Consider the following 18,597-nt stretch of genomic DNA (forward strand, 5'->3'; position numbering starts at 1 on the left):
AGTTCGATTACTTAGACCACTCGGCCACCGATGCCTAATCATATATAAATAGAAAATCGGTGCAAAGTTTGAATAAAAATATTTTTTGAAACTTTAGAAAACAACACATAAACTGCTATAATATGACAGTTGTGTCTAGCCGGAGTAAAAAAAGCGCGTTATATGTATACTGTTTACAGCATCGGCGGTGACGGCAGCGTCAACAATTTATTAGCTTGTGATCATGTTAGTTTATGGGGAACCTGGCTGACTAGTGGTAGGTCATTGATATTTGGTATGCAGTTGTATTAGCATCTGTACATCTCATTTCCGGCCATGAAGTTTTTCTGGTCCAAACATCTTCGCGTCATATGGTTTATTGACTTTAAATAGTTTACATATTGTGTAAGTCAATAAACTTGCATTTTAAAGAATTGCTATTTTAATTTCAACATTTGCATTTTACTATCAACAGAGACATATAATTTATTGTATTATATGTCTCTGCTATCAAATTCTTGATCAAAATAACAAAAAAGACGATACATATCTTTATGTTCACAGTTTATTTGTAAATATATTGTTTAGATAGACTATTTGAAAAAATCAATAACACTTTTAGATATTTGGATGATATGGTGGCTGTCATTAATGACGACTTCAACTTCAGTGACAGTGTTATAGTAGTCTCAGCTTTGAATGAAACTAATACTTACAACGAGCACTGCCTTTTCCTACTGAGTATTGATATGCATATCTTTAACGGGTAGCTTAATACCATCATTTACGGTAAAAAAAAAAAGAAGACGAGTTTCAGGGGCGGATCCAGGATTTTCCCAAGCTTTGGGGGGGGGGGGAGGGGGGGCGAAAAAAATTTTGGGACTTTTTTTGACTAAAAAACATAAAATATTGCTAAAATGCACTTTTTAAACGGTTCGTGACGTGGGGCATGTATATTTTATAGTTGCTGTTAACATTTTCTGCCCCCGCGGAAATATGACAATGCGTATACATATAGTCACTTTTCCCCCATGCCAATCTTTCCCCCTATATCATATATTTCAATAATTATATATATATAAAAATCTAAAAACTAAACCGAACAGTGTTAGAATTAGATTTGTATAAACAAATGTTTGGTACTTTAACACATGTCTGTCTACAGATTATCAGCCTGTCTAAGTCATTTAATCTGTCTTTGTTTTCACCTGTCTTTCTTTGTGTTCCCTAGACGCAACGTTAGATATTGCTACTACCACGAAAATAGCGTTAAGTAAATATTTGACGGGAAAATTTTTATAGAAATGCTGAAATAAATATTTCAAATTACACATGAAAATAAAGACTGATTCGTAAATTTTCACATTATGATAGAGAAAGAATAAAAATAGAATATTCATAGGCTTAGGAAGACACAGATTATCCGAAAAACGTTTACTTAGCGTTGTCCCATGTAACAAACTCGAAACATAAAACTCGAACAATTCGCGAAATGTTCACGCAACTCTTCGAAATTTTGCATGAACATTGTATGACGTGATATATTTCAGTATGGGTTAACATGGCTGTCTCCATTTAAAATTTGCATACATATTTTCAAAAGAATATGATGTACGGAAATGTCCCATCGGAAATTTAATTTGGAAACTTGAAACATTTTAGTTCAAAAATAAAATTTTGATAGATAATTCATTAAATTGTAAGCACCATCGTTTTGTACTAAGTGTTAGCTCCCGAAATTCGAATTGAAAAATAAATTGAGCTACATATTCAATTCAAAACAATAGATTTACAATGTCTTGCGGAAATGTCCGAGTTAAACTTTCATGCCTTCACAAAACTTTTACGGCCAAAAAAACAGAGATTTGATTTCGAGAAAATTATTTTTCGGTTTTGATAACTATACCAATAAAAAGTACTTTTGAAGTTGAAGTTGGTACACCAAATAGCATTAAGATTACAGGGTTATCTATAAAAAATACGGATTAATGAAAATGTCTTGCAAGTTTGTCCGTTATCATAATTTGACGTCGCCACAAGCGTAATATGCTAGACGGCATGAACTGCATTCGCGTGTTCCTTCCTCCACTAAATATAAATGTCCTGCTTTCAACAAAACCAACTGATGCACACATTACAAAAATACACATCTATAAGACGATCAAAAAGTAAGAAAACTGCAGTATCATAAGTATAAGGATCTATAAGCTATTGTATGTCACTGCTTGAATAAAATCATTCTCGGGTTGAATATATAATGCAGCAATATTCCTCCAAAAACACATAATTACTAGCAGTAAAATTGAATATCCTATGTTAATTATAAAATCATATTGGATTGGATTCTCATGGCATTTATACTTGTGTGTTATAATTTGCATTTACCCAAAAAGGAAAGCAGGAAGAATTAGATAAAGCGTGTTTTCAATTTAACGTCATTTTTCTGTTACACTAAATGGTAGCAATATCTGACGTTGCGTCCTAGTCTTTTTAGGGAGCTACCATTTGATTTTTATGGGGGGGGGGGGGGTTAGGATGAAAAATTTTATCCTGCTTTTTTTTAGTTGTAATCTCTGTCCTGCCTTTTTATTTTTTACTCTATTCGGTCCTGCTTTTTTTTTACTAGCTTATCCTGACTTTTTTTACACAAATTGTCATCCTGCCTTTTTTTTTTTAACAAGTTTCTCATCCTTTTTTTTTAACAAGTTTCTCATCCTGCCTTTTTTTTTTACTCAAAACTCCTGTCCTGCCTATTTTTTTCAAATTTCATCCTAGCCCCCCCCCCCCCCCATAAAAAATCAAATTCACCCGTTTGTTTACATGTTTACCCGTCTGTCTATTTCACTTGTTGGTCTATATTTTCACTGGTTTTTAAGACATGCAGTTGAGAATGTAAGGGAGCTACCATTTGATTTTTATGGGGGGGGGGGGCTAGGATGAAATTTGAAAAAATAGGCAGGACAGGAGTTTTGAGTAAAAAAAAAAGGCAGGATGAGAAACTTGAAATGGATTTTTTCTCATTGTTGGAGGCCGTTCGGTGCTCCGAATGTGCTGCGTGAGTATAGATATAACATGTAAGTATATTATGGTATATATATATATCAAAAGTATATTCAGTATACGATGACGCTTTGGTACCGCTAAACTAATAAAAAAAATGAATATTCTTTTTTAGGATAAAAATTTCTAACTGACGTCGCCGACTTATATGACAAGGGGGAAAAACTAGCTTCTCTTGCCTCAAAGGGGGGAAATTTGGCCTGATCCTCGTTTTCCCCCTATAACGCTGAGGGGGAAAAGTTGGATCATGCCAATTTTTCCGGGGGGAAATATTGGATCGATCCAGTATTGCCGGCGGAAAAATTGGCATGGGGGAAACATGGCTATTGGACACCGGGTCAGCCGGGATTAGCGATAAGGTGTATTCTAGCACATATGCAAAGCAGACCGAATTAAATCAAAAATAGTTTTCCAAGCTACATTGAAAACTAAACAGAAAAATCAAATTATTATGGTACACGTACGACCAAGGAATTGTATATTTAAATATACAATTCCTTGTTACGACTTACGAACTCAGGGGCGCGGTGCGATAACAATTTTTCTTTCTCAACGCTTCTTGTCGCTCAAATCCTTTTTGTCGCTAACTAGTGAGACCGACTGGTTTTCGATGTATAAAAAAAATGTTACCAGTCGAAACTACATCGTCTGCAGGCTGTAGAAATAAAGAAATAACGAGATGAAATGGACGAAAGGAGAAAGAGAAACTTGAAACTGCACGTTTCACATTCGTTTGAGGTAGTTTATTAACCTGAAATTATTACAGAATAGTTGGAATACAGAGTTGTTTTTCTGTTGTATCGGTCCATAGGGAAACTCCGAATGGACTCTGAATAAGTGAATTCTATCATATATGATTTTTTTATGTATAAGTTTTTTGTTTTGTTTTGTGTTGATTTTTAGAGAGTATTCTTTAACATTTTCTTGCTCTTAATCATACAACATTACAATAGTCAAGAAGGCGCCCAAGAAAAAAAATAAAATAGCCTTGCCAGACGTCATTTATTATTTGGACTAACTTAGATATCTAATTACTGCCCTTTGTTTTTATTTGTACATGACTCCAAGAGTTATATGCCTGTCAATGAAGGGGGTCTCATTTGGGGTGGGGGGGTGGGGGTGTTCTGATCCCGAATCCTGCTTACTGTTTTGTCAGATTCCAGTATCCTGCTTGCACTATGTACCTAAGCAATTCTCATTTTTTTTGTAATTTTCTGTGTCCCGCTAGACTTCATTACCTGTTTTCACGGCACAAAAGTTTGACTTTCGTGTGTCACGCTTACAAAAAATTGGCAATCCCCCGTCACGCTTAGACCCCAATGAGACCCACAATGAATAATCAACTGTACTTTAATGTTATTGTGATGTAAAAGAGGGGGCCTGTAATATAATCTGTATTAGTATGATGAACATAAGCATTGTGACATCATCTACATCTACATCGTACAATGATTCATTAGCACATTGATAACTATACGTCAGCTCATCGCAAACAGACACTTATAAAAATTAAAACAGCACAGTTGATGCATTCCCAAGAGATGTTACTTATAATGTCCTAATATTTTGTACATGGAGTGATTTATTTGTTGGCCAATTGATGTGGTACAGTGTACCACTGTCCACAGCTGTCACAGCAAACAGCATCAGTTTTCCATCTGACCATGTGCAGACTACACGAAATACGTCGGACCGTCGGACAAATCCGGTGAATAATGGATCGGTCTGGTAAAATTTTGTTGAATTCCGGTCCGAATGTCCGGTGGTTTTTTTTCATGGATTTTTCTAACATTCTAGCAAAATTGCCAAACAATCTCAAATTCATTTTCAGCTTTATTATTCATCAGAGCGATGTTTATTTTGTTCAACCGCTAGCTTTATGCCGAACATCGCCAACCAGTAATGTGTAAATCCGGGTAAAAACATATCCGACTGTCAAAAACAACAATGGATGCCATCATTGGCACAACCGGAAATGTAAATAAAACCGGATCAGATTCTGGGAACGGATAAGGATAATTCCGGGTTTGCCGATTAAATACAATAAATGAATAAAAATCCAAGCATATCACAAAATTAAGCTATGAAATATAAACACTAGAATTGAAAACCAAAAGATATATGAAAAAGAAAGAAGAAACAGGAAATAATATTTTATACAGAAACTCTAAATTATGTTTAGTTCACAAACATTGTCAAAATCCAATAAAATGGGACATTACTCTTCACTGAAATGCATTGAAGCAATTGTGCACAACTTTCATAACAATATACCCTCTTGTTGCATCATTTTGTTTTAATTTGTGCATTTTGGGGAGGAGTAGGGCACAACAAAGTCATATGTTTGTTGTTTTTTGTCGGATAATATACAATTAGATGTAAAAAAAAATTGGTCTGGTAAAATTTCATTCGATCTGGTAAAGCTAGGATGCTTACCATACTGAATGTCCTGTAAAAATAAAATTCATTCGCGTAGTCTGCATGTGTTTGCATGTTCCACAAAGCCCGGCTTTGACAAAGGTATTTAAACTGTTTTTTTTTACACCAGAAATCAGGAACGTTCCCTGAAAGCAGGGAATACATGTATCCCACATTTCCTGACTTGTGCCAAACCTGTTAGAAGACAAGGTAGATAAATTACAAAGCACGATTCAGACCATTTTTACTCAAAGATTTTATCCTTTAAACAGAAACAGAGGTTAAAGACCAAGCAAATCAAGGTGCACTTAGTGGGTTGAAAGATGCTTTAAATTTTTTATTTTCAAAGATCACCCTTGCACACAACACAAATCGTGTGGCAAGGCATTATGTTTGTTTTCCTTGATTTCGAATCATATACATTTTTGTAGACGCTTCAATGCAAAAATGCCTTGATTTAAAACACTACTTTGACTACAGCATCGGAAAGGTATCAGAAAAAACCAACGCTCGTTGACTACAGCATCGGAAAGATATCTCTAAAACCAACATAGCAAAAAAAAAATTGTTGGACAAAAAAAAAAGAATGGACAATAAAATTTTTCAAGTCGCGCGGATTTTACCGGGTCGTGGGAGGGGAAACAAACAATATTTCATTTTTGGTCTTATAGAATAGAAAATACCATGGATTTGTAAGCCAAACTTTTTGTTTCTTCCTGATTTATTTTTAAGTTTCTTAACAGAAAGCCCAAGATATTATTTGAATTTATGAATTTATTTCAATCGTTCATTATCAATCTCTTCATCTGTTGAACTCTCTTAGATTTCAGATTCTATTTTGTTTTGAAAGGGAAGTATAACTCCTTACTAACCCCATAATATGGTAATTAACCCTATATGGTAACTAACCCTATATAGTAACTTAGCCTATATGGTAACTAACACAATTCTTTTTTAAGCCTATATGGTAACTAACACAATTCTTTTTTAGAACGTACCCTTTATCAAATATATGTAGTCACCACATGTAGTCCCAATCATATCCCCATAAGTCTTTATAGATCACCCTATATCAAACATATGTAAATGTAGTCAATCTGTGTAGTCCTAATTACCCAATCATATCCCGATAAATCTATAGGAAGTGAGATATACATATATACATTTAATATATTAACCTATATTAAATCAAGAGTTATAAAATATCCTTCAAATTCCATTCCAGGACAAACAGTTAGATAATTAAGACCGTTCTCATCACAACTATTTGAAGAACTGGACTATGGACTGGTCAGAACAAGCTGGGACTCATCATTTCAAAAAAGTATAATGGTCACTTCTTTTGTCTTGTGCTGTATATGTACTCTGCTTTGTCGCTGTCACACTTTGTTTTTAACTTCTTGACAGAATTCAACCAAACTTGCACAGAATCTTCAACAGGAAGTGAAATTAGACACCTGCTATTTTAATTTCTGATATACGAGTGACTTTTTAACTTATTAATAGTGTTGTCAAAAAGTTCACTTTTGCCTAACCAGTTACTCAGATAATCGTTGGACCGATTAACCGGTTATCCAATAGTTTTAAGTTGATGATTTAAAGCCTCATCTATAGTACCTACACATAGATATAAGAAGATGTGGTATGAGTGTCAATGTGAAAACCTTCCATCTAAGTCATACATTTACGTTTTTATCATACAATGAATTGAAGTTTGTCCTTTATTATTATAAGGCTTGTCTGTGAAGATTCCTGGCGAAGTTTTACTTTCAATAATCAGATCTATACATTGTACACCATATCAACTACGTCTTTTGTACTAACTTCAGAGTGAAAAATAAAAAAGCCCTTCTTCTTGATCTCGCAGAATTTTATATTTCTGAAATTGATGATTCTTTCTTTTTCTCTTGTTGTCTCCAAAAATAGTGTTAAGTGTTTCAATTTGAAATGATTAAGCCTGTTACTCGTACTATCAAGTATACATTGATTACATTCACATTGTTTTGCATTGCACACAGATTTTGAGTTAGCATTTCATTTAAAGTATGACCAAGCCTTGCACGACGGAGATTCCACATTCAGATGTAGGTCTACACAATATAAGAACAAAAATGAAATAATGAAGTAAATCGTAAAATTTAAATGTATTACTGATTTAAAGTTACTGTTAAAAAAACATTAATTATGTTTCCTTAAGATCTTGCCCTAAGTGGAGAGACAAGTTCAAATTAATTTTACAGTGATATTGTTGGCTTTTTTCAAAATTACCTCTACCCTTTTTTATTGGGAAAATATGCGTAATTTCCATCAAATTGGGAAATTTAGTATAAACCATGAATTTGACTGAAACTTCAAATTACAGACCCCATTATGCCAGTGATGATACATAAATAGACACTCAAATCTGCACATATAGCAATATTAGGTATGAAAAATGTATAAGTGAGTGTTTTTCAGTTTGTGTATTCATGCACAATTACTACTGAGTTTGCACTGTGGGGAAAAAAGTTGTCTTTTTGGGAATAATTTTAAGCCATTTTTTTATTCGAATTGGGATTTTTCTCCAGGGGAAAAGGCCTTTATTCTGCATAAATTTAAGGCAAACAATATCACTGATTTTATTAACAATAGCAATCAGTATACTGGACAATTTTTCTGTCAAATTAATTAACACGACGACAATTTTAAAAGAAAACATAACTATTTAATGATTTCAATACAAATTTATATCAAATCTATCAAAATTGAAAAAAAGTCTGGTTTACCATTTAGCGTTTTTGGTATTTGGTATTCGGTCGTTCAAATAGTAAACCGGTTAACTGGTTAACCATTGACATCACTACTTATTAAACTACAAAATGGACTTACACTTTTTCTGATTTTTTTAATCCAAATTTCTTAAAAACTGCTCAACAGAATTAAATAACACTTGTACAGATTTAAAACAAGACAAGAAGTTATGCATAATATAAAATATAATAGATATAAAATTGTATAATTATTTACATCTAAGTTATAACATGAAGTACATGTATTAAAGACAGTTATAATTTAAATATTGATAGTCATTGATTAGTGAATCAAAAGATGCATAAAGTTAGTAAAATGTTTATCAAATAAGCTCAAATATCATCATTTTATATACAGTCTTCACGATGAACTGCTAAATCTACAGGCCCAAAGCTCAATTTTTATTTTTTTTAAGTTAGATTCTGTTGGCCTGTAGATAGGATCTTTACAGGCCCGAGAGCAATTTTACTAGCCTGGGCTGCCTGGGCTACCACTCAGTGTGAAGACTGTTATAACAAAGTAATTTTAATTTGATATCATTTCCTTGCTGTATTTTGTAATGGAGACTGAAATAATAAATAATATAGCAAGAAATCTTTATTTTCACACGTTTGGACTCACCATGGCAAACAATTACAAGTTCCTGCACTCACTCCAAAAATTCTTAGTGAGAACCCTGATAAGGTTATCAAGAAATTCAATATATTAAAATCCAGTCCCTTTAAGATTATAACACAATACTGACAGTTGTATCCCTATTTTGACATTTTTACTTGATATGTTTGTTTGTTTTGTTAGCACATAATTGTCATTATGATGGAATTTGATGTGACTGTCTGACTGTCATATAAGTAAGAGGTTTAGCTAGGTATAAAACCAGGTTTAATCCACCATTTTCCAAATAAAAAAATGCCTGTACCAAGTCAGGAATATGACAGTTGTTATCCATTCATTTGATGTGTTTGAGATTTTGATTTTGCCATTTGATTAGGGACCTTCTTTTTTGAATTTTCCTCGGAGTTCATTATTTTTGTGATTTTAATTTTCACATATACTGTATATATCATTCTTTTGTTTCAGGATGAGAAAGATGAAGAATTTGAGCTATTACCCAGTACTCCAAACACTCCATTAGTTGGATCACCGTCCAGTAATTCTGGGATCAGCCCTTCACTGCAGACCTTCTCTAAATCAAGTGATAGAAATCCACATTCCATATCTGGAGCATCAAGTCCATCTATAGATAGTAATGTCACAAGTCCACATGTTGCAGCCTTACAGGTATTTTACATTATCAGGCTTTTTGTCAAATTTCGATGAGGAATTTGAGACTTTGAAACATTTCAACAGTCAATTACTGTGGATTCAGTATATTTCGTTGGATACCAATTTTGTTGGGTTTCGTAGATCAAGTGAGCAATAAATGCTAAAGTTCAACGAATAAAGATTTATGTAGGCTCCTATGCAGACTTTTATCGAAACCATGAAATGGCAAGATTCCCTCAGTCCACGGAAATTGGTACCCAAGAAAATAAATGAATCCACAGTATCAATCTATTATAACTGGATTTAGAAATAATAATATTTAAAGAAGTTTTTGCCCTGAAATGACTTTTTTTTATTCCTTTTTATCCTTTTCAGCTATAATCTTTCACTTCATATAATCATTAGATTGAATTGTTATTTGACCTACTTTTATAAACTCACCTGGACTAAATATCCATGTGACTTTTTGCCATCACTTGGTGTTTGTCGTTGTAGATTTTGTCGTCGTCGTCGTCGTTTAGTTTTGGTCTAGGTTAGTTTTTTTGTTACATCATGATCATCTTGATATTTTGAACTTTTGTTCATTTTTATTAGATGAACATTTTTTTATCAAGCTTTTAATCCATATTTCACATTTTTATGAACATGGAAACTGGATATTGGGAGATGGGCATGGTTTCTAAGAAATGAATACTTTTCCTTGTTTTATTTTTATTTTGTAATTTTTAAAATGGGATCAGCAAGACAATACAAGAAAACAAATTTTTGCAATGTGAACAATTCAAATTCCATGGAGCCTGAACTATAAGAAACCAGAAGTTCCTTAATAGACTTCACAAACATGTTTAACCCCGCCACATTTTTTGCGCCTGTCCCAAGTCAGGAGCCTCTGGCCTTTGTTAGTCTTGTATTATTTAAATTTTAGTTTCTTGTGTACAATTTGGAAATTAGTATGGCGTTCATTATCACTGAACTAGTATATATTTGTTTAGGGGCCAGCTGAAGGACGCCTCCGGGTGAGGGAATTTCTCGCTACATTGAAGACCTGTTGGTGACCTTCTGCTGTTGTGTTTTTTTATTTTGGTCGGGTTGTTGTCTCTTTGACACATTCCCCATTTCCATTCTCAATTTTATTGTTTCATATTATCGACTTGACTTCGGAGTTTATATATTTTTTCGGCAGGTAACTTTCTGTCTGGTTGGACAGCCTGGTATTTGTTCAACCAAGAGCAACGTAAAGAAGTAAAATCAAGCTTTTGAAAGTTTTAATCTATACATTTTATGGAGGAAATAATATTTTCATTATACAACAAAATAATCGGAAAACAGTTAACTTTCCCCCCAAAGTGCACAGATTTTATGTTTGATTTTACTTCTTTTTGTTGCTCTTATTTGACCGAGTACCAGGAAGTCTAACCACAGATGAGGTACCGTAACCCGTTGAAAATTTTATAATCTGGAGTCAAAAGTTGGTAATATGTGAAAAAAGTCCATTGAACAAGTAATTCACTGAAAAAACCTTTTGTTTTCAGTTTATTTTTAATACATTTTTCTATTTTTCAGCAATTGTTTAATCAACGTCAAACAAGCGTGGTACATGAAAGACAGTCGTCTCATAACTCTCATTCTTCATCGCAACATACAGGCAATGTCAGCTCAATACATTTTGCTGAGGAAGACAAGCATGATGGGAAATTATCGAACTCATCCTCAAGATCGTCATTTTTCTTGCCTGACCATTACGATGATGTTCAAAGAACTGTTAAATCTATGGGTGAAATTTCTGTTGATACACAAGATAGTGCTACTTACCAGAATACACCATTTCCTTGTGGTAATATCAGATTTGCCGGAAAGCGAGAGGAGGGTGCTGAGGTAAAGAAGATAAATTGAAGAAATTGACAAAAGGTTTTAGAAAAAGTTATAAATTGTTTTCAAATTGAGAAGATAATAGTTCATATATTTCTTAAGTAGCCTAAGGTTTTTTCTTTTCGAAATTGAAAGAATAATTTCAAATCTCAATCATTAACCAGTCTTTTGAGCTGATGTTAAGAATACAATTTTTTAAAGACATCAACATCCCATTAAGATAAAAAAAATAATTTTACTTATACTTTTTTGTCTCCCCTCCCCTTGACGGAGTCAAAAAGCAAGACATAGGTATGCTGTTTCCGTTGGTGGCGACGTTGGCGTCAACAATGTATTAGTTAGTGATTAGGTCTAGTTTATGGTGAACCACAAGCGGTAGGTCAATCATATTTGGTATGCAGTTGTATAAGCATTTGCACATCTCATTTCCATGGAGATTGTTTGGCCCTCCCCCCTCAGTCATGGTCTATTGACTTCAAAACTTTTGCTTGTTTTGCATGTATTAGTTTGTGATTAGGTCAGTTTATGGGGAACCACAAGTGGTAGGTCAATGATATTTGGTATGTAGTTGTGTAAGCATCAGCATATCTCATTTCCATGGAGATAATTTAGCTCCTCCCCCTTAGTCATGGTCTATTGACTTTGAAACTTTTGCTTATTTTAAATGTACAGTCGACTCTCGTTATGTCGAAGTCAGCCGGACCAGAGAAATATTTCGAGATACACGTAGTTCAAATCAAACGAACACCGGAAGTTCTACAATCTAAGGGACACAACTCTTGCTTAGCGTGGGTGAATATGGCAAGGGGATCGATATTCTAGTATTAGATAGATGTATTTGTATGTCACAGTCTTTTATTATTATAATGACATTATTTTTATTATTCAATTGTTTCAATTAAAAAAAAAATCCTATGGCTTTTCCAAGAGAGTAATTTCCAATCGACAGTTTCGTAATTCAGGTCGCTAATAGCTGACAAAACTGTTAATTCTCGGATACAAGAGATTTAAGAAAATTTTGAATTCTATTCATTTCGTTTTATCTCACTCTTTCTTTTCAAAAGAAAATGTAACAAGATTAAAGACGCCGTTTGAGTAGTTTTTAGGTGATCATCAACGGAAGCCATAATCCTCAGATTATACACACCCAAGCTCATTAGTGAAAATCACAAATTAATTGTTTTGTAATAAATTTAAATACTTTTTCATGAACATTAACAATGTATCACTAATTATTTATAAAAATTCTATGAAAGATAATCTCGGGTAAACACTCATGGAAATAGCATGTCATAAATCGATACAGTGGTCAGTGACCGGAAATTTAATTACACGTGTATTGTCAGATTAACTCTTCAATCCATTTAAATCCCGGAGGTCATGTTTTCACATATGGACCATCATTTGGTATTCGGCCTTTGGTTTCTTTTTGTATCCTTTTTTTAAGTTCTAAAACTTTAACTTTTATTCTGTGGGTTGTGTTGGTGTTAGAATAGTATTAATGGAACAATTGAGTTTTTCAAGAAAAAATTAATACATTTTGATTCACCGTTTACGTGACAGGAAACCAAACAGGAAACCAATCTTTATTTTCTTTATTTTGCACATTATATTTCAAAAGACATAAATGAACAACATTACTAGTGTGACTTGCTTCATGTTGATATTTAAAATCTATTTTCAATGTTAAATTAAAGTTTTTTTTAAACGCGACAGGAAACCATAAGAAACCGAAAGCATTTTTTTAGTTTTATTTTATTGCAAAATCTGCTTAAAATAATCTGAACAGTATACTTTTTCTTAAAATCCATCTCAAATGTAACAGTATTATAAAACTCCTAAATATGTGCTTGTTTTGAAAACAATTAGTACAATTTATTCAGAAATTTCCATATTTTCTTCATTGATACAGGATACCATAATCGTTGTATCTTAATGTTTTAGCCAAAAAAATGTATTTATATTTGGTTTTGAAATTCCAGTTATATACAATTTATTCCAAATCATTGGCAATGTAAAATTCTTTAAATCCAGTAAAGAAAAAAACTTTTAACTTGTAATTAAAATCTTTAAAATAGGCACCATGTGATATTTGTGACCTGTACACCATCTACATGGTTTCCACATTTTAACCTACTTTAGTGGGCTAAAATCAATAAAGTACTTCCTTTCAAGTCATGCATGGTAAAAGTTTACTTCTCCTTTGACAAGTTTATTGCGTTTCTGAAAAGTGTTTGCAGAACATGAATAAAAAAAAGTAATTAAAAATTGTGACAAAGATACCAACTTTGTACATTCCAAGTGTTACAGTATGTCAACATGTATTTTTTATCAAATTATCTTTATTCACCTAAAATATCCAGTAATATTTACTGCTGAAGCAAAATCAATCCAACGAGCATCGGCACAATGATAAGAGACGTAATGTCGATTGAATTTTCCAAGGACCCTTTACATCATTATCCGGAAACAAAGTGTGTTATAACGTCTGTCAAATCTGAAATTGATTTTGTCAAGTCATTGGGCATTTATTTTCACACAAGATCGTATGTAACATTATGCACATAGGAAAAATAATAGACCCCCGGCGCAATCTCTTTGAAAATTATATTTTCCTTTTTTAAACAAGACGAAACAAGTCTACAGATTATGTTTGCTAACATCCCGTTGGAAACAAAAACTATGTTTAGACCTAGTATTTCATATATCCGGCCGTAAGGGCGTGATCACATGTTAGTCACATGTTTCACGTATGACCGGAAATGATTAGAACTTAACAACAAAAACAATTTTAATAAAAAAAAAAAGGAAATAACTGGACTTCTGTTTCGTGTGAAATGTAACGCATAACGATAACGTCATTTTCTAACTTAATTATTACGAAGAACAAAACTAGAATGTAAATCATCTCTGATTTACCTGTTTGAACATCTCGCGAGAGTTCATATTTGCATATTGTTATAAAGAATTCTATTACAACAAAGCAGATTACATCATCTAAAATTTGCGTTACGAAATAGGAAACTAAAGTAACGCTAGTGTTCTTACATCTGCTACAGAAATACTTATAGTTCTCGGTATCTTCTTCTGACTATTCTTATTGGTCGATGTTCTTTATTATTTGCAAGCAAAAGTTACGAATTTGCCGGTGACGATTATCTATAAATCAGTCAGCGTTTACTTCGGAAGCGAAAAGTAACGCGAGAAACGACACAAAAATACGGTCGTATAATCTTTGAAATTTGTTAATTTCAATTTTTTTTCTAGGGAAGAGTAGCATACACTTGTATGATGATAAAAATAAAGACATCTTTAGATGTAGTTACAACTTTTCTTACAGTAATACACATTTTTATCACTTTTCTATCGTTATAGGAAACGAGCCCAATAGCAAATTATGGTCCATATGTGTATTAGTTCGAGATAAAAAATGAATTTTGAATGCTTTTGTTGACCTTGGGAACGTAAATTTAGTTCGACTCCACCGAAATTTCGACTCATCTAATTTCGACTTATCAGGAGTCGAATTACATACTTTTGTAATAAAGTTTTGGACCACTTGTAAAGTATGACTCATCCGAAATTTCGAGTCAACCGAGTTCGAGACAACAAGAGTTAACTGTATTAGTTTGTGATTAGGTCAGTTTATGGGGAACTACAAGTGGTAGGTCAATGATATTTGGTATGTAGTTGTGCATCGGCATATCTCATTTCCATGGAGATAATTTGGCTCTGCCCCTTCGTCATGGTCTATTGACTATGAAAATTTTTATGGCCCCGCAAGTTTTACCCTTGTCCGTAATTCCGAAATGAAATTTCGTAATTCTGAAATTCTGTCATTCCGTCATTCCGCAACAAACCATTATACAGAGTTTTTTTCTAAATGCCTTCAGATATTGGGCTGATTTTTTGTATGTGAGTTAACCATGATGAGGTACAGATCAAATTTATGTTTTGTTCCGCTCGGCTAATTTTTGTCGAAATTACGGGCTTTGGACTTTGATAAATTGTTGAAAATCACAGTTATACAGACTTTTTTTCTAAACGCTTTCAGATATTTGGGATGATTTTTGGCATGTGTATTAACCAAGATCAGATACAAATCAAGTTTAAGTTTTTTTCCGCTTGGCTCATTTTTGCCGAAATTATGGGCTTATGGACTTTGATAAATTGTTGAAAATCAGAGTTATACAGTCTTTTTTTCTAAACTCTTTCAGATATTGGGCTGATTTTTGGTATGTGAGTTACTCATGATGAGTTACAGATCATATTTAAGTTTTGTTCTGCTCAGCTGATTTTTGATATGTGAGACTACCATCATTGTTTGTGTCCACATCTGTTATTGAAATTGCAGATTTTTCAATTTTTTGAGACGGGGCCATTTCTGTCGCTTTTACACATCTAGTTCTGTATTAGTTTGTGATTAGGTCAATTCCAGGGGAACCATTAGTGGTAGGCCAATGTTAATTGGTATTCAGTTGTATAATAATTGGCACATCTCATTTCCATGGAGAATATTTGGCCTCACCCCTCAGTCACAGTCTAATGACTTTGAAACTTGTCTTAGTTTACATGTATTAGTTTGTGATTAGATCAGTTTAAAATGAACTGCTAATGTTAAGTCCATGATATTTGGTATGCAAATTTATTGGCATTTGCAAGTATCGTTTCCATTGAGAATATATAGCCCCACCCCCTCTTATTGACTTTGATTAAACTTTTCTATAGTTTACTAGTTAATGTTTGTATTTACATTTGGGAACGACTTATTTTAAGTCAATGGTCATGATGGTATTTGGTATGCAGTTGTATAAGCATTGGCACATCTCATTTACATGGAGATTATTAAGCCATGTAACTCAATCATGGTTCATTACCTTTGAATATTTTCATAAATTGTGTAAGATGTTAAAGTATTGCTATGTTGATTTCAACATTTGCATAATCAAAATTACAAAAAGTCAAGACATATCTCTGTGATAACAGTTTATTTATATATTTTGTGTGTTGTACTTATGATCTCAGTTCTTCATGGGTCTAGATTTAATTTTGACGTAAAAACATTTAACTGTGTAGGGTGGATAAATATTGTGTGGAACCTTGATGCAGTTATTTTATATTATAAATGAGTGAATTAGCATTCTTATGCAATATCGTTTGTCACGTTCATCTTGATTGGATAACGTCACCAATTTTCATGGCATTAATTCACAATTGATGCTTTTAAAACGTAAGCGCAAGCTCAGACAACATATGACAGATTTTAAATGTATGATTTGAAATTGTTTACTGTTAGTGTCATTAGAATATTGATATGAATATTGTATTTTAATCTCTGACTGCATCAGTAGGTGATTTGATGGTTGCAAATACTTGTTTACTAGCTCTACTAACACGTCACTTAAAAATCACTAGTAAACTTAATTTGTGATCATCAAATCACTCTTAAATGTAATGGTAATACTTTCCCTTTTTTATTACAGTTAAAGAAGCATTATGTTTGCGTTCCATGGGACTCTGCTCCATATGACCTGACTTTTTTCATGGATAAGTTTTGGAACATGAGAAGTCCAAAGATTGTTCTATCCATCATCTCAGGTGTACATCATTTCAAAGTTTGGAAGAATCCTCGAATGAAGGACCAATTTAAGAAAGGAATCATAAGGGTAAATAGTAAAATGTAGAATATATAAAAAAGAAGATGTGGTATGATTGCCAATGAGACAACTATCCACAAAAGACAAAAATGACACAGATATTAACAACTATAGGTCACCGTACGGCCTTCAACAATGAGCAATTTTAAATTATAGATCAATCATATGAGATGTTGGGGTTACATCAGTGAAATATCTTCCAAACATGGATACACAAATAGTTACTGTGGATTCATTATTATTCGTTGGATACCAATTTTTGTGGGTATCTTGGGTACAGGTAAACCACGAAATCAAATGTTCAACTGATAACAATTTTTCTATAGGCTTTGTATGCAAAACCATGAAATCAAATATCCACCAAAATGTCAGTTTTCCTCAATCCACCAAATGTGATACCCACGAAAATAAATAAATCCACAATAATACGGGGAATAACATGAATAAAAAACAATTTAAATAGATATTTAACTCATTTTTGGTATTTTAGTTTATATTAACTGTAATGGTGATTCTAAGCTATATTTTAATATAAAAAAAGTAGAAAAGTAATTGTAAATTGATGCAAAGTTTTGAATTGAGTATAACTGGCAAACTAATTAGTATGAAATACTCAAAAGTACAAAATTTGTGCATGAACAACAAGTTCATTATTTTGTTTAGTCAAAATTATGATAATTATACTGAAAAAATTAATTACTTCACAGCCGTGAGTGGATACGGATAATGTATGTTGCTTTAGGTTTATGTACTGATATCATCATGAAAATTTAGTTTCCATTGTCACACAACTTTTTTAGGCAGCCAATAGAACAGAAATGTGGGTAATTACAAATGGAATTGATGATGGAGTTTCAAGTATGATAGGCGAGGCTGTCCAGGAGGAGAATATTCTTAGAGCTAACAGTAGATATAATTTGAGTCAGCTTAGACCTGATGCTGTAAAAAAGTTCCACAAGCTAACAATGATAGGTGTCATGCCAAAACATAAGATTTCTTATCAACATTTACTGGATGGCTCTGTAAGTAACGACACTTTATTATCAGAGGCAGAATGAGGGGAAAGGGGGGGGGGGGGGAAGTTGAAGGGTATCTGGTCCCTCCCCTCCCCCTTTATGGAGATACATTTACAGTTCCTACCATTTACACTCCAAACTTGTCGTTATGGGACCCCCTTTTTCAAAATCATGGATGTGTATCTGATTATGAATTTAAGACTTTTTTTCATTTTCTTTTTGAAGAACTGTATTATTTTTATATACATTATATTTATTCCTCATTTATTTATTTACTCCCTGTTAAAAAATTGCTTGCATTTTAAACACTCCTTAATACCCTAAATCTTTTGTGCTGTTATAGATATTAAAAAAGAAGATGTGGTATGATTGCGAATGAGACAACTCTCCACAAGAGACCAAAATGACACAGAAATTAACAACTACAGGTCACTGTTTACAACTGGTTGGTTGGTCTCCTTGTAGTGCCTCAATTTCGGGATAGATTGTTTGTTGTTTGTTCAGGTTCAACTTGTTCAGAAAGAGATTAAAAAATTGAAAAC

At 33.0% G+C, this 18,597-nt stretch overlaps 1 protein-coding gene across 4 annotated transcripts in view; it reads left to right on the forward strand.

Annotated features, from left to right (window-relative positions):
- The first annotated feature begins 3,646 nt into the window (after nt 1–3,646).
- LOC143047443 (transient receptor potential cation channel subfamily M member-like 2) overlaps nt 3,647–18,597 on the forward strand; it is a 76,665-nt gene continuing 61,714 nt past the window's right edge. For 3 of the 4 annotated variants that reach the window (XM_076220508.1, XM_076220507.1, XM_076220510.1), the window contains exons 1-5: nt 3,647–3,777; nt 9,328–9,528; nt 11,077–11,388; nt 16,866–17,048; nt 17,840–18,061. In XM_076220508.1, the coding sequence (XP_076076623.1) occupies nt 3,724–3,777; nt 9,328–9,528; nt 11,077–11,388; nt 16,866–17,048; nt 17,840–18,061 (972 nt within the window). In that variant the 5' untranslated portion in view covers nt 3,647–3,723. Of the gene's footprint in view, nt 3,778–6,682; nt 6,782–9,327; nt 9,529–11,076; nt 11,389–16,865; nt 17,049–17,839; nt 18,062–18,597 lie in introns of all 4 variants that reach the window. The other variant, XM_076220509.1, reaches the window with a different exon arrangement.

The sequence above is a fragment of the Mytilus galloprovincialis genome, chromosome 10, assembly GCF_965363235.1.
Source record: "Mytilus galloprovincialis chromosome 10, xbMytGall1.hap1.1, whole genome shotgun sequence".
In the NCBI taxonomy this organism is placed as follows: domain Eukaryota; kingdom Metazoa; phylum Mollusca; class Bivalvia; order Mytilida; family Mytilidae; genus Mytilus; species Mytilus galloprovincialis.